Below are 16,576 nucleotides of genomic sequence, written 5' to 3' on the forward strand. Positions count from 1 at the left end.
CTTACACGACCTAATTCACGACCTCTGCCGAGTTTGCCCTTGACTCATACTCGCGGCATGGTCGTCACGAGGTCGTAGGTAGGCCGTGATGCTAGTCGTAGGTATTCGTGGCATCAAGTAGGTCGGGGTGTTTTTTCAACATGATGAAAAATGTCCACGAGTAGAAAAGGTCGTGAATTAGGTCGTGAAAGTGGGACAGGGGCTTTAGGATCGCTGTCTGGTTGGTGATAGAATGGTTCAGTTCCCTGATAACAGCTGGGAAGACACCATCCCTGTACCTCTTGCCTGAGGGGAGAGGGGAGGTCCAGGGTCCGTCATTATGCTGGTGTCCTTGCCAAGGTCCAGTACAGACACCAGGCAACTGAATGGGGAATTAAACGCCAGATCTCCATATTTACAGGCAGCACAAAGGTGGGTGGGAGTGCTAAGCAGAGATGTCGTGGTGTGGTTGAGACTGATTCTCTGGGGGGGGGGGAACAGAGGCATGGCAGAGGCTTGACGATAATGGACAATTGGAGACTCCCCACAGTGGCGGCAGACAATAGACAATAGGTGTAGGAGTAGGCCATTTGGCCCTTTGAGCCAGCACCGCCATTCAATGTGATCATGGCTGATCATCCCCAATCAGTACCCTGTTCCTGCCTTCTCCCCATATCCCCTGACTCCGCTATTTTTAAGAGCCCCATCTAGCTCTCTCTTGAAAGTATCCAGAGAACCTGCCTCCACCTCCCTCTGAGGCAGAGAATTCCACAGACTCACCACTCACTGTGAGAAAAAATGTTTCCTCATCTCCGTTCTAAATGGCTTACCCCTTATTCTTAAACTGTGGCCCGTGGTTCTGGACTCCCCCAACATCGGGAACATGTTTTCTGCCTCTAGCGTGTGTCCAAGCTCTTAACAATCTTATATGTTTCAATGAGATCCCCTCCCATCCTTCTAAACTCCATAGTGTACAAGCCCAGCTGCTTCATTCTCTCAGCATATGACAGTCCCGCCATCCCGGGAATTAACCTTGTGAACCTACTCTGCACTCCCTCAATAGCAAGAATGCAGGTGATTATCTGAATGGCACATGGTTCAGAGATGGAGGATGGAGGACGGGCGACACAACCTGGGCTTCCCTGCGCCCTGGTCAATGGAAACAAGCATGGAGCCGCACCAGGCAGTCAAGCAGCAAACATGCAGTGCTGGCCTTAACAGCCAGGCAATTCGAGTGTAGGAACAAGGATTTTGTGGGCCACTTTGCTGCCCTCATGCGAGGGTGGGAGGGGGCGGGGCAGCCACCTGCTGGTCTGGTCACGTTCCTGTGCCTCCGGATGTGGTCGAGTGAGCAGGAATCGAGCGCCGCTCACCTCAGCATCTCCACGTCACTGTAGCAGTACTTCATTCGGTAATCCCCGATACGCCGACTGCTGTCCTGGCCTCCAATCAGCCCACACTGCTTGATCTTTGCAACGTCCAGGCCTGGAGAGAGAAATAGAGCACAACATTCAGCATCAGGCGGCCGTTGACTGCAAGTGACCCGGCCCTGCAACACCGCTGACCGGTGGTTGAGTGACCACTGCAGGGATGGTCTTCACTGGCCAGTCTGTGACTCACCAGCCCTGGGGTAGGGCCATCGCTGACCCATCGGTGAGTCACCATCCCTGGGACACCGCTCATCGGTCAGTGGGTCATGGCCACTGGGACAGAGCCATCGCAGACCAGTCAGTGAGTGACCATCACTGGAGGACATCGCTGACCAGTCAGTTAGTGAGTGCCACTGGGATGTCAGTGACTGGTCAGTGAGTCACGGCAACCCTTTGCCACGCAAGCCCAAGAGCTGCTCTGTACAACACCGGCTGACGCTTCTAAGGCCGCCTGGGTCAAGACGAGATGGAGAGACCAGTGGAAGTCAGCAGAACCATCTAGGCTACACCAGTACATCAATGACCCCATGGACGTCCCTGGCCAGTGCCTGCCCTGAAAGCAGTGGACAACCCTCAACCGCTCGAGGACAGGCATCGGACGCTATGGAGTAGCGATGAAGAGGTGGGGCCGTGTGGACAGCACCTCCTGCGAGTGTGGGGACCCAACACAGACAGTGGAGCACATCGTCACCAGTTGCCCCAAACACCGGCCACCGAATGGTGAACGAAGTCTGATTGACCTGGACGATGACACGTTGCCCTGGCTCGCCTCAACGGAGCTGCAAGTCTAAAAGACATACGACAGCAGGATACAGCCATCAGTTTATTTTCTTGGCAAGTGTACGGAGGTACAGCGAAGAGCTTTGTGTTGCGTGCGAACCAGTCAGCAGAAAATCAAGACATGATTACAATCAATCCATAAGCCAGAGACACTTCCTCGATTAGTTTAATAACTGTGAAAAAATTAATACAAACAGCAACCCCCGCAATTAAAATGTGGATTACGGAAATGACCGAGACCTTGCATTTGGAAAAAATAAGATTTGTCTTAATTGACAAACCAGAACTATTTTTTAAAATATAGTCTCAATTTATTGAATTTAAAAAAAAAGTAAACTGGTTTAACACAAAATTAAAGTCACAACTTGAGTTTAGGGTTGGATGAACAACTATCTCCACAATTTTTACATTTGTAATCTCCTTTCTTTCTTGCTTTCTTTCTTTCTATTAGTTTATAGTTTCTCTTATCTCTTTCTTTCTTTATTTCGTTTCTTTTAAAAAAAATAAAAAATTGAAGCTACGTAAGAGCTCTGTAACCAATTTGTTGTTTATTTCTATTTGTACATATGCTTTTAATAAAAAAATTTAAAATAATAATAATAATAAACAATCAATCAATTTCCACTGTATGGATATGTGTGAAGGGAATAACATTTGGTGCAAGATAAAGTCGACAAAGTCCCGTCAAGGATAAGGTAGACAAAAGTGCTGGAGAAACTCAGCGGGTGCAGCAGCATCTATGGAGCGAAGGAAAGAGGCAACGTTTCGGGCCGAAAGACGTCAGAGGTAGATAGTAGTTCAGCACCGGAGTAATTCAGCATCGCTGACTGGACAGTGAGTGACTGTCACTGGAAGAGGCCATCGCTGACCGCCACTGGGGCAAAGACATCACTGACCCGGGACAAGGCCATCGCTGACCAGTCAATGGGTGACCAGCCCCAGGACAGGCTGCACGCTGACCGGTCTTTGTGTGACCATTACTGGGACATCAGTGAGTAACCACCATTGGGACAGGACCGTCACGGACCACTGTGTGACTGGCCCCAAGGGACCAGTGAATAATTCTTCCTCTAACTACATCTGACTTGGGGAAGCGACCTTTAAATGCAGGTGTATAAAAACAATTACAAATTTGTTCAATTTTAATCTGCAATCCATCTCAAATTTTCCGCGATGAGATAGCTGGTGCACTGACGCAGAGGCTATTAATGGGAATGTGATTGAAGTAATTCTATTACAGGAGACATCACCATTTCACAGGTCAGGGCACAGTTTGCTGATCATGCTGTTTAAACTCTGCTGAATCTACAGGATGTGCATTATAGAACGTGCCGCAATTGCCCTTCCATTCTTGCGCATGGGATTGTTTCAGGAAATAACCAAGTCTGCCGTGATATGGAAGTAAGGGTTAACAGTTAGTTTTATTTGTTCAAACTTTAATCTGGACACTTGCAGGAACTTGTATTAACAGTTTGTGGATACTTGTGATGAGAATAACGGGAACTGGGGATCCCTGGAGAGGAGCTCCGACCGCCGGCTCTGCGGTGCTTCTGGCTGAGGCGCGGCAGGGACTTTAGATCTTCAACCGCCGGCCTGCGGCCTACACCATCTTGAAGCCGCGGTCTCCAGTGGGGAGGCACTGATTCAGGACTTACCTGGTCTGGACGCCCACAGCGGTGACTGCGGAGGTTTATGGTCCCGACCACGGGGGGTAAATGGAGGAGGACTGACCAAATTTTGTGCCTTCCACCCACCACAGCGATGAATGCTGTGGTGGATGTTTTGTGTTCAATTTTTATTGTGTCTTGTGTGTTCTTTTTTATAGTACCGCTGCTGGCAAATTCATTTCACTGCACTTTATGTGCAAGTGACGAATATAACCGACTTGACTTGTAGGGGTGGGGAGCACAGTGATGCAGCTCGTTAAGCTGCTGCTCCACAGCTCTCGAGACCTGGGTTCAATTCCAACCTTGGGGTTTAGTTTAGACCACCGGGTCCGCGCCGACCAGCGATCACATGTATACTAGTTCGATCCTACACACCAGGGACAATTTACAAAGGCCAATTAACCTATAAACCTGTAAGTCTTTGGAGTGTGGGAGGAAACCAGAGCACCCAGAGAAAACCCACGTGGTCATAGGGATAACGTACAACTGTACAGACAGCACCCGTAGTCGGAATTGAACCCGGGGGCTGTAAGAACTCCATGACCTGCGTGGGTTTTCTCTGGGATCTCCGGTTTCCTCCCAGATATACAGATTTGTAGGTGAATTTGTTTGGTATTATTGTACATTGCTCCTAGTGGGTGTAGGATTGTGTTAGTGACTACTTTCATTTACAAGACCTTGCACCCAAACATTATGGTGCCCTGAAATGGGGGGACTACGCATAAACACAGCCAGTGGACGACGTCGTCAACAGCTGCGTCCGCTGGACTGGAGGGCGGCAGCTTCGACCACCCCGGGCCGTTTGAACCGTTTGAACCGTTTGAACCGTTTGAACCGGTCCGTTCGCGGAGCTCGGTGAGCCGCGGGACTGATTTACCATCGCCCGGTGGGGTATCACCTCAGCGCAGAGGGAGAAGAGGAGGGAAGAGACTGCAGCCCTAAGATTTATGCCTCCATCACAGTGAGGAGGTGCTTGGTGGACTCACTGTGGTGGATGTTAATTTGTGTTTACTGTCTGTTCTGTTGTCTATTATTGTATGTATGACTGCAGGCATGAAATTTCGTTCAGACTGAAAGGTCTGAATGACAATAAAGGAAATAAAGGAAATTCAGCTGTAATTTCTATATGGTGAAACCCAAATGTATAAAAATGGCCTTAATTAAAATCTGACTTTAACCACATGTTTAGAAAGAACTGCAGATGCTGGAAAAATCGAAGGTAGACAAAAATGCTGGAGAAACTCAGCGGGTGAGGCAGCATCTATGGAGCAAAGGAATTGGTGACATTTCGGGTCGAGACCCTTCTTCAGACTGATATTCACATGTGATTTTTTCTATTACAAATCTCAAATTGTGGGGTACAGAGGCAAATATATAAATGATGGGTCTTTGTCCCGAACATTATGGAGGGCACTGTATATGGCTCGTGTTTAAATATACAATAAGATCTGGCTGCAAGGGAAAATTCATTCCCACAGCAGCCAGCTGTCAAACTCAAGGAGCTGCAAATGCAGAGAATTAGCACTGCAGGAAATGTGCACAAGCCAAGGAGTGAGTCAGGCACGTGTCTCTTCGCTGTGCTGGCTATGCAAGGTTCTGTTTACTGGCCTGGATTCAACAGAAGAACTCGAACAGAGAGAATGTACACCCACTCGAACTTTTGTGAAGGGCCTGTTCCATTTACGCGATTTTTCTCGGCGACTTGCCGGCACCCATCATAGTCGCAGCAGGTCGTCCGAAATGTTTCAAAATGTTGAAAATCCAGCGGCGACCAGAAAAAGGTATGACTCTTTGGGAGACTACTGACGACCATACAGGCATCACGTGGCGACATCGCGGGGTTACGCCTGTTTGGTCGTGAGTACTCGCCCAAAGAGTCGTACCTTTTTCTGGATTTTCAACATTTTGAACATCTTCGGCGACCTGCAGCGACCGTGACCGCAAGTCGCCGAGAAAAAATTCTCGTAAGTGGGACAGGCCCTTGAAGCTTCCAAATACAGCACGTTCAACAGAACTGCTGCCCCTTAAATTACAGCAGCAACCAAGTTCAGGGGTAAAAAGTGGACTTAGAAGGTAAAAAGCAGAATCGGTTCGATCTTTGGGATGCTTGTCCCAATTTCAAACCCGCTCATAAATAGACAGAGCTATAGTCATACAGTGTGGAAACAGGCCCTTCAGCACAACTTGGCCACACTAACCCATCTACACTAGTTCAACTTGCCTGCACTTGGCCCATATCCCTCTAAACCTGTCCTATCTATGTACCTGTCTAATTGCTTCTTAAATGTTGCAATAGTCCCTGCCTTAACTACCTCCTCCGGCAGCTTATTCCATACACCCACCACCCTTTGTGCAAAAAGGTTACCCCTCATCTATATTACTAAAAGTCTGATCTTGACCGCTTTTGGCCCACTGTGCTGCGATTTCCGAGATAATTTCAGAGCCCCCCTCCGCCTTCCGGGACCAGAGGATTTTTCCCATCGGTGAAAAATCAGAGATATTAATGTTTTTTTTTAAATTGCCATTCTCTCTACTGCCCCTGCTGGAGGGAGGGGGAGGGACTATAAAACCAGGAAGTGGTGTGCCTCACTCGGTTTCTGCAAGATGGAGGAAGCCATCTCTCCGAGCTCTGAATAACACTTAACACATGTCTACTCAACTGTGAGTGCCCTTAATGTGGTTTGAAAATGAAAATATGGTTGGTTTGAAATAAAAAGGCACTGCATGCAAATGGTTGTTTGGGGGGGTTTGGGTTGAAGTAAAAAGGCACTGCATGCAAATGGTTGTTTGGGGGGTTTGGGTTGAAGTGAAAAGGCACTGCCTGTAAATGGTTGTTTGTCTAAACTTGACAACTTCCTGTTTGCACTATATTGATTTTAGATAAAACGCTACCACTTACGGCTGTGATTTTTGGCCATCTTACTCAGTTCCCCTCCTCTCATCAGGTGCAGAGGATTCTTCCCATCAATGAAAAACAAAAGTGTTATTAGTGTTTAAAAAATGTTGAGAATCTCTCTCCTGTCAATGACGTCATGAAGGCCACACCTTTTCCGGTGGGAGGGGGACGGATTATAAAACCCGGGATTGTGGGTGTGGCTCAGTCTCTACATGATGGGGGAGGGAGAGGTCACGACTCTGTCTGAGCTGTGAATCAACTGAACACACTGAATGTCTACTGTGTGGTTTTATGGTGGTTTTTATGGTGGTTTCACCCTGCTTGAAATAGTATGAAAATGCATTTGAATGTGGTGGCCTTGCACGAAATGGTATGAAACTGCATTTGAATTTGGTGGCCTTGCACCATCCTTGAAATGGTATGAAATTGCACTTGAATTTGATGGCCTTGCACCCTGCTTGAAGTGGTATGAAACTGCACTTGAATTTTGTGGCCTTGCACCCTGCTTGAAATGGTAAGAAAATGGATTTGAATTTGGTGGCCTTGCACTTTGCTTGAAATGGAATTTCAAGGAATAGCCGCGAGTCAACTGCCAGCCCACCAGCCGTGAGTGAGCTGCCAGCAGATCAGGCTTGAGGGACTGAGCTGCCACCCCAATAATCCATTTGGCCCACAATGTTCACACTAGCCCTCTGGAGACCAGTAGTCACTGCAGCCAACAACACCCATACCAGCGCTCCAGAAAGCCCCCCCCCCCCCCAACTGGCCACCAATATTGGAATTGGTGGAGAGGTGGAATATTATGTCGGGGGACCAGCCCTCCTGTGTGAACATGGGACCCAACGGGTCCCACTTAGTCTAGTATTCTTATAAAAATCTTTCCCCTTCACCTTAAACCCATGTCCTCTGGTTCTCTATTCCTCCACTCTGGGCAAGAGACTCTATGCATCCACCCGATCTATTCCTCTCATGATTTTGTAACCTCGATCAGATCCCCCTTCATCCCCCTCCAGGCACTCTAGTGAATTGAGGTCCTGGCAACATCCTTGTGAAAACTTGAGACCTGGTGACTGGAAGTGCCCTGAACGTCAGGGTGACCTACCGAGCTGAGACAGCCGGAAGAGTTCGTCCTCGTTGTCCGTCGTGTGATCGACGCTGACTTGCGTCACCTGCAGCTGTCCGTCGGCAGTGGACTTGCACAGCAGAGCTCGGCTGGTGCCTGCAAACAGGAACAAGAGCCCAGTTAACACGCTGAACATGGCACCTCTCAACACTGCGTGGGTGGGATGGAGGGGACCAGTGGCTATCACGCAAGGCACTGGGTAAATGCAGAGGGCACGGAGATGTCATTTGATGAGTCAGCGCCTCCACTCTCTCAGAAGCTTAAAGAGACCCCGCAAGTTACAGAATACTCACACGTACAGATGCACTGTAGAAAGTATCCTGACAATCCCTTAGCCTGTACAGCAATTAAAATGGACAGCGGCGCAAGAAGCTGCAGAGGGTTGTGGACTCAGCCCATCAGGGGCCCAGTCCTCCCTCAGTCTGTGGAATTCTCTGCCTCAGAGGGTGGTGGATGCTTTCAAGAGAGAGCTAGATAGGGCTCTTAAAAATAGCAGTCAGGGTATATGGGGAGAGGCAGGAATGGGTTACTGATTGGGGATGATCAGCCATGATCACATTGAATGGCGGTGCTGGCTCGAAGGGCCAAATGACCTACTCCTGCACCTATTGTTTATTGTCTATTGTCTCCCCTCCATCCAAAGCATCTGCAAGGAGCTGCCTCAAAAAGGTGGCATCCATGTAAGGCCTGCACCATTCTGGCCGTGCCCTCTTCTCAATGCTACCCCACCTGGCGGGAGGGACAGAACCCGAAGTTTGATACCACCAGTTTCAAGAATAGCTAGTTTCATATAACCACTGAATTCTTAAACTGACCCGCAAACCCTAATCCCACCTCAGCAACGGAACACTGCAGACCATCTCTTGCACTATTGTGGACTTGTTTTCTAATTATGTTTTGCACAAATGTCTTGTCGTATTTTTGCAATCTTTTTCCTGGCCCCATAGCAGAAGCGTGCACGTCGCGGGGCTGGAGACTGGAAGTATCCAGAGCCAATTCTGCCACCACCATCATCTATTGCAACAAGTGATGGGTCCCACTGATTGTCGCCCGGAAGCTTGCGTCCTTTTCAGGACGGACGATGACAGCGATGTCAACATTTGAAAGATGGAAGATGGACACAAAGGAAGTATTTTTCCTTTGCATGGTCTTGTATAAATGATACATGGTGTAGTTAGTGTGTTGTCTGATTTATGTGCCTGCAATTGTGCTGCACATTGTATACCATTATCTCACTGTACTTCTGCACGTCACAATAAATCCTGGACGTGACTTGAGGGAAGGGTGTTCTCATGTTGATGGGTGTAGGGCAGGGGTGGGCAATCTTGTTCTGCATAGGGGGCCAGGACACATGTCTGTGAGCGGATGGCGGGTCACATCTATCACGTGTACACATGGATCCCATCCCCATCCCGCCCCGGATGGCAAGCATCAAATCACGTGTTCACAGAAGGTAGACAAAAATGCTGGAGGAACTCAGGAGGCGAGGCAGCCTCATGCAATCCTTGCATGTCTCACCCGCTGAGTTTCTCCAGCATTTTTGTCTACCATCGATTTTTCCAGCATCTGCAGTTCTTTCTTAAACGCCATATAGATAGTTTGCTTCAGGTTCTGACAGTCTCTAGCTGTCACCACCTCTGCACAAGTCCCTCCACAGATGTAAAACAAGCCAAGCTCCACTCTCATCGTTGGTCTGACAGACAAGACCACCCCGGCAGGTATGAGGACTTGCCTACGAGTTTAGTTTAGAGATACAGCGTGGAAACACGCCCTTCGGCCCACCGAGTCCACACTGACGACAGACAGACAGACAGACGCACGCACACGACAATTTAACATTTTATACCAAGCCAAGTAACCAACAAACCTGTACGTCTTTGGAGTGTGGGAGGAAACCGAAGATCTCGGAGAAAACACGCAGGTCACGGGGAGAACGTACAGACTCCGTACAGACAACAACCCGTGGTCAGTATAGAACCCGGGTCTCTGGCGCTGGAGGGCAGTTGCTCCACCGTTACGCCACGTTCCTTGACCTTCTTTATTGCTCGCTCCAAGGAAGCAGGATCATGTTTACCTTTCGGAGATAGTGACGGTCTAACAGACAGCGAGGAAAGCTCTGTCAAAGAGGGACTTGCGGGATGAGCAGTGCTAGGGGTACAAGACAGATAACTGCAGACTCTGCAGGAAGGAACTGCAGATACTGGCTCATACCAAAGATAAGACACAAAATGCTGGAGTAACAGCATCTCTGGGGAAACGGAAGAGTTGACATTTCAGGTCAGAAGGCTGAAGAAGGGTCTAGACCCAAAAGGTCACCTATTCCTCTCCGGAGATGCTGCCGGACCCGCTGAGTTACTCCAGCATTTTGTGCCTGTCTTCAGACAACTGTGGCCCTGCACAAGCCATTCAAGGGTGTGGGTGAGAGAGTACCTATGTTGGCAATGTAGAGCTTGTTGTTGAGAATGAGCGCCACAATGGCCGTCGTTCCTCCCGCAATCTCCTGCTCGATTTTATGTAGTTTTTCCAGGAGTTTCTGATACTGCTGTGGAAGCTGGGAGTGAGGAATACCCTGCGAGGCAAAGACAAAACACAAATTAAAAATAGGGGAGAGGGGTGGGAAGCGAGGGGAAATGGGGAGGGAGCGACATGGAGATGCCGACACAGCGGGTCGACCGGACGGAGTCGATGCTTGCAACGGGAAACAAAAGCTTTTCACTGTACCTTGATACACTTGACAATAAACTAAACTGAAGTGAATAGAAAAATGGCACCAAAATGGGCTGTTCTGTACATTGGGATAGTCTTGCTGAGCTGGATGCATTAACATTATTTCACTATACCTTGGTAAATGTGATAACAAAGAAACAATTGAAGTGGGAGATGGGGAGTCAAGTCAGAGAAGGGATAAGAGTTCAAGAGTTGCAGCAATGTCAGCGTTAAAGGAACGAGGCAAAAATGGTATTAATATTTGAGAAGCGGGTAGAGCATTGGGTGAATGAAAGGGAGTTGCAGACTTAAGGGCCTGTCCCACTTGGCCGTCATTTGCGCCTCATTTACGCGTTATATGTAAATTATGTCGACGCGTTGTGACACGTGCGGTGGCCCGCGGTATCACACGGCGCTCCAGGATTTAGTACAGGAACGAAATTCTCGCGCGCCACCTGCGTGACATATCGCGTACGCACGCTGATGCATTGGGTACTCACGCTGGCGTCCCGACGTCTCACGTGTATCGCGTGGTGACGCATGGTTACGTCACCGTGCGTCAACGTCCTTGCGTCAACATCCTGCCGCGCGCCGCAGGGTATTCTAATAACATCACGCGCACCAGACGGCTGCGCTGACCCGTGATTTGCACGCGACGTCGCGCATCACGACACGTCAACCTATTTTACATATGACGCGTAAATGAGGCGCAAATGATGGCCAAGTGGGACAGGCCTTTTAGGGTACCAGAGCAGCTGTGGAAACGTTATAAGAGGTGACTAAAACTGGAGGACACAGATTTAGGTTCAGGCTAAGAGGTTTAGAGCGTAGTTGAGGGCGACCTTTCTCACCCAGAGAGTGACAGGCACCTGGAATGCACTGCCTGACAGAGTGGTGGAAGCAGAATCACAAACTGCATTTAAATAGCCTGTGTGCACTTGAATTGCCGAGACACGGAAGGCAAATGCCAAGTGCTGGAAGGTGTGTTCATGCAACTGGCCGGCGAGGATGTGTCTCCATGCCGTGTGACTTTATGATTCTGCCCAGACTGGGCACAGGCTTCAATAGACCTGCTGAGCCAAATGGGCCTGTTGTCAAAATGGATACCACAACGCCTGTGGCCAGAAATGCTAACAGTTTTACTAGAACCACGCTCATTAATTATCATGAACAAATACAGAATTATTGTCCAAGAAGGAACTGCAGATGCTGGAAAATCGAAGTGCTGGAGAAACTCAGCGGGTGAGGCAGCATCTATGGAGCGAGGGAAATAGGCAACGTTTCTGGCCGAAACCCTTCTTCAGACTACCTTACAGAATTTTGTCTACCTTTTGTCTAACTTACAGAATTATTGTCTGCAGTTATTAGCTAAGTAATGTCAAGGAGTAGGAAAGAACTACAGATGCTGGTTTAAATCGAAGATAAACACAAAATGCTGGAGTAACTCAGCGGGACATGCAGCATCTCTGGAGAGAAGGAATGGGTGACGTTTCAGGTCGAGACCTTTCTTCAGACTGATCACACTGACAGCAATCAGATAGAAACATAGAAAATAGGTGCAGGAGGAGACCCTTCGGCCCTTCGAGCCAGCACCGCCATTCATTGTGATCATGGCTGATCGTCCCCAATCAATAACCCGTGCCTGCCTTCTCCCCATATCCCTTGATTCCACTAACCCCAAGAGTATCTAACTCTCTCTTTAATCCATCCAGTGATGTGGCCTCTACTGCCCTCCGTGGCAGGGAATACCATAAATTCACAACTTTCTGGGTGAAAAAGTTTTTTCTCACCTCAGTCTTAAATAGCTTTCCCTTTATTCTAAGACTGTGGCCCCTGGTTCTGGACTCGCCCAACATAGGGAACATTTTTCCTGCATCTAGCTTGTCCAGTCCTTTTATAATTTTATATGTTTCTATAAGATCCCCCTCATCCTTCTAAACTCCAGTGAATACAAGCCTAGTCTTTTCAATCTTTTCTCATATGACAGTCCCGCCATCCCAGGGATCAATCTCGTGAACCTACGCTGCACTGCCTCAATCACAAGGATGTCCTTCCTCAAATTCAGAGACCAAAACTGGACACAATACTCCAGATGTGGTCTCACCAGAGCCCTATACAACTGCAGAAGAACCTCTTTACTCCTATAGTGAAATCCTCTTGTTATGACTAGAGTCCTAGCCTGCTCAATCTCTCTCTTTAGCTCAGGTTCTGGCAACATCATCTGGCAAAAGGAACACTGGGCAAGGCAAATATTGGCCAGTGCAGAAGCTGGCACTTTGCACCAAAGGCTGTGGGTAAGAGAAAGGTCATGGTTGTTACCTCGGGAAGCTGAGAATGCAGGTTGGCCTTTTCTGCCAGAGAATCATCAATCGATTCAAAGAAACTGCGCTCCACCACGTCGAAGGCCTGCGGAGAAAGAGAACAAAGAGCTCTGCCGGTTTGCTCACACCAACTGTTCCACCCGACACAAACTGGGAGCAGACAACAGCACACAGAACAAAACGGCCCAAAGCAACAGTCTGAAGCAGCATCTAGAGTCAGAGTAATACAGTGCAGAAACAGGCCCTTCGGCCCAACTTGCCCACACCTGCCCTACCTGCCCACGTTTGGTCCATATCTTTGTCTTATCCAGGTACCTGTCTAACTGTTTCTTAAATATTGGGATAGTTCCTGCCTCAACTACCTCCTGTGGCAGCTTGTTCCATACACCCACCACCCTTTGTGTGGAAAAGTTACCCCTCGGATTTCTATTAGATCTTTTCCCCTTCACCTTAAACGAATGTCATTTGGTCCTCATTTCACCTGCTCGGGACAAGAAACTCTGTCCATCTACCTGATCTATTCCTCTCATCACTTTATAGACCTCTATAAGATCACCCCTCATCCCCCTGCGCTCCAAGGAATAGAGTCCCAGCCTGCTCAACCTCTCCCTATAGCTCAGAACCTCCAGCCAACATCCTTGTAAATCCTCTCTGCACCCTTTCCATTTTGACCCGAAACATCACCTATTCCCCTTTTTTCCCCAGAGATGCTGCCTGACTCGCTGAGTTACTTCAGCATTTGGTGTCTATGTTCAATGGACAGACCATTATTGGCTAGGAAATGTCAAAAACCTTAGAGTGCATATCCACGGGACACTGGTTGGAGATATCGACGTGAGGCAGTACAATCCAGTTGCAAGGGACCTTTTATCGCATTTGTATTAGTCCTGGTTCTCTGAAAGGAGGCTCACCCTCCTGCAAGGAATAGAGTCCTAGCCTCTCCCTTTAGCTCAGGTTCTGGCAATATCCTATTCATAAGTCTTTTTAATAGTTAATAATAAGTCATTTTTTAATAGTTTTTAGTGAGTCCTGTTTTTTTGTTTGTAGGGGATATGGTCTTTTAATGTGGGGGGGTAGGTGTTACTTTATTTATAGGTCCCTACCTGGTCGGTGTGGCAGCCTTTTTCCGGGCTGCCCGTCGACCCGTCCTCGTGGCCTACCAGCGGGCTTGGAGCGCCGTTTCTTGGCGGGAACCACCCAGCACCTCGGCCTGGGTGGCGGCACAGCATTGGAGCGCTGGAGCGGTGCGGAGCGGAGCGGGCGATGCCTTGCCTGGGTCGCCGCGCTGGAGCTCTGGCGAGCTGGACCGCCGTGAGCAACATCTCCGGGCTGCGGGTTTGCGGAGCGGAGAGGCGGCGTGCGTAGAGGCGGCAAGGCGGCAGTGCGGAGAGCGGGCGCCGACTTTTTCATCTGGAGCCTGGGAGCGCCAAACCGGCGCGGCCTTGTCGGCTTCGGCAGCCGCGGGCTCCAACCAAGAAGCGGCCGTTCCAAGTGGCCCAGCCGCCGAAAGGACTCTCCCGACGCCGGGGCAAGACCACCCGGTGAGAACGGCCAGGAACATCGGGCCTCCGTAGAGGCAATTGCGGTGGCCTCAATAGGCCTGACTTTGGGGTGAACATGGGGTGGGGACTGGACATTGTGCCTTCCCCCACGGTGCTATCCACTGTGGGGGGATGATTTTTTTGTCTAATTGTAGTCCTGTAGGTCTGTGTCCAAGATGGCTGCCGTGAAGAGAGAGTGGACGCTGGCGCGCTTTGGCTGCCGCTGCTCTCTTTTCACACTGTGTTTTTGATTTTCTGTTTTTGGATTGAATTCTGTTTTTAATTTGTGTCACTGTGATGTCTTTAATTACTTGTTTTATTCCGATTATATGTTTTTCTTTCCGATTACTATGTAAGGTGTCCTTGAGATGTATGAAAGGCGCCCATTAAATAAAATTTATTATTATTATTATAAGTCTCCTCTGCACCCTTTCCAGCTTAACAAAATATTTCCAAAAACATGGTGCCCAAAACTGAATGCAATACTCTAAATGTGGCCTCACCAACGTCTTGTATAACTGCAGCATGACCTCCCAACTTCTATACTCAATACTCAGACTCTGAGAGGAGGTCTGGTGGTTGAAAGCCATTTTGGCCACGCTATCTATCTGCGACTCCACTCCAAGATCCCTCTGCTCTACAGAAACAGGTGAATTGATCATGGGGAACAAGGACATGGCAGACCAATTGAATAACTACTTTGGTAAATGTCTTCACTAAGGAAGACATAAATAATCTGCCGGAAATAGCAGGGGACCGGGGGTCAAATGAGATGGTGGAACTGAGTGATATCCAGGTTAGCTGGGAAGTGGTGTTAGGTAAATTTAATGGATTAAAGGCCGATAAATCCCCAGGGCCAGATAGGTTGCATCCCAGAGTACTTAAGGAAGTAGCCCCAGAAATAGTGGATGCATTAGTGATAATTTTTCAAAACACTTTAGATTCTGGAGTAGTTCCTGAGGATTGGAGGGTAGCTAATGTAACCCCATTTTTTAAAAAGGGAGGGAGAGAGAAAACAGGGAATTACAAACCAGTTAGTCTAACATCGGTAGTGGGGAGTCAGTTATTAAAGTGGGGAGTCAGTTATTAAAGATGGGATAGCAGCACATTTGGAAAGTGGTGAAATCATTGGACAAAGTCAGCATGGATTTATGAAAGGTAAATTATGTCTGACAAATCTTATAGAATTTTTCGAGGATGTAACTAGTAGAGTGGATAAGGGAGAACCAGTGGATGTGTTATATCTGGATTTTCAGAAGGCTTTTGACAAGGTCCCACATAAGAGATTAGTATGCAAACTTAAAGCACACTGGGGGTTCAGTATTGATGTGGATAGAGAACTGGCTGGCAGACAGGAAGCAAAGAGTAGGAGTAAACGGGTCCTTTTCAGAATGGCAGGCAGTGACTAGTGGGGTACCGCAAGGCTCGGTGCTGGGACCCCAGCTATTTACAATATATATTAATGATTTGGACGAGGAAATTGAATGCAGCATCTCCAAGTTTGCGGATGACACGAAGCTGGGGGGCAGTGTTAGCTGTGAGGAGGATGCTAGGAAACTGCAGGGTGACTTGGATAGGTTGGGTAAGTGGGCAAATGCATGGCAGATGCAGTATAATGTGGATAAATGTGAGGTTATCCACTTTGGTGGCAAAAACAGGAAAGTAGACTATTATGTGAATGGTGGCCGATTAGGAAAAGGGGAGATGCAACGAGAGCTGGGTGTCATGGTACACCAGTCATTGAAAGTAGGCATGCTGGTGCAGCAGGCAGTGAAGAAAGCAAATGGCATGTTAGCATTCATAGCAAAAAGATTTGAGTATAGGAGCAGGGAGGTTCTACTGCAGTTGTACAGGGTCTTGGTGAGACCACACCTGGAGTATTGCGTACAGTTTTGGTCTCTTAAACTGAGGAAAGACATTCTTGCCAAAGAGGGAGTACAGAGAAGGTTCACCAGACTGATTCCTGGGATGTCAGGACTTTCATATGAAGAAAGACTGGATAGACTCGGCTTGTACTCGCTAGAATTTAGAAGATTGAGGAGGGATCTTATAGAAACTTACAAAATTCTTAAGGGGTTGGACAGGCTAGATGCAGGAAGATTGTTCCCGATGTTGGGGAAGTCCAGAACAAGG

General features: G+C 48.4%; 1 protein-coding gene across 2 annotated transcripts in view; it reads right to left on the reverse strand.

Annotated features, from left to right (window-relative positions):
• Positions 1-16,576, reverse strand: part of tab1 (TGF-beta activated kinase 1 (MAP3K7) binding protein 1) — a 40,941-nt gene that overhangs the window by 20,229 nt on the left and 4,136 nt on the right. For both annotated transcript variants that reach the window (XM_033013077.1, XM_033013078.1), the window contains exons 4-7: positions 12,901-12,987; positions 10,306-10,444; positions 7,855-7,971; positions 1,353-1,464 (exon numbers count right to left, since the gene is read on the reverse strand). In XM_033013077.1, coding sequence (XP_032868968.1) covers positions 1,353-1,464; positions 7,855-7,971; positions 10,306-10,444; positions 12,901-12,987 — 455 coding nt within the window. The remainder of the gene's footprint in view (positions 1-1,352; positions 1,465-7,854; positions 7,972-10,305; positions 10,445-12,900; positions 12,988-16,576) is intronic.

Source organism: Amblyraja radiata, chromosome 38 (genome assembly GCF_010909765.2).
Source record: "Amblyraja radiata isolate CabotCenter1 chromosome 38, sAmbRad1.1.pri, whole genome shotgun sequence".
In the NCBI taxonomy this organism is placed as follows: domain Eukaryota; kingdom Metazoa; phylum Chordata; class Chondrichthyes; order Rajiformes; family Rajidae; genus Amblyraja; species Amblyraja radiata.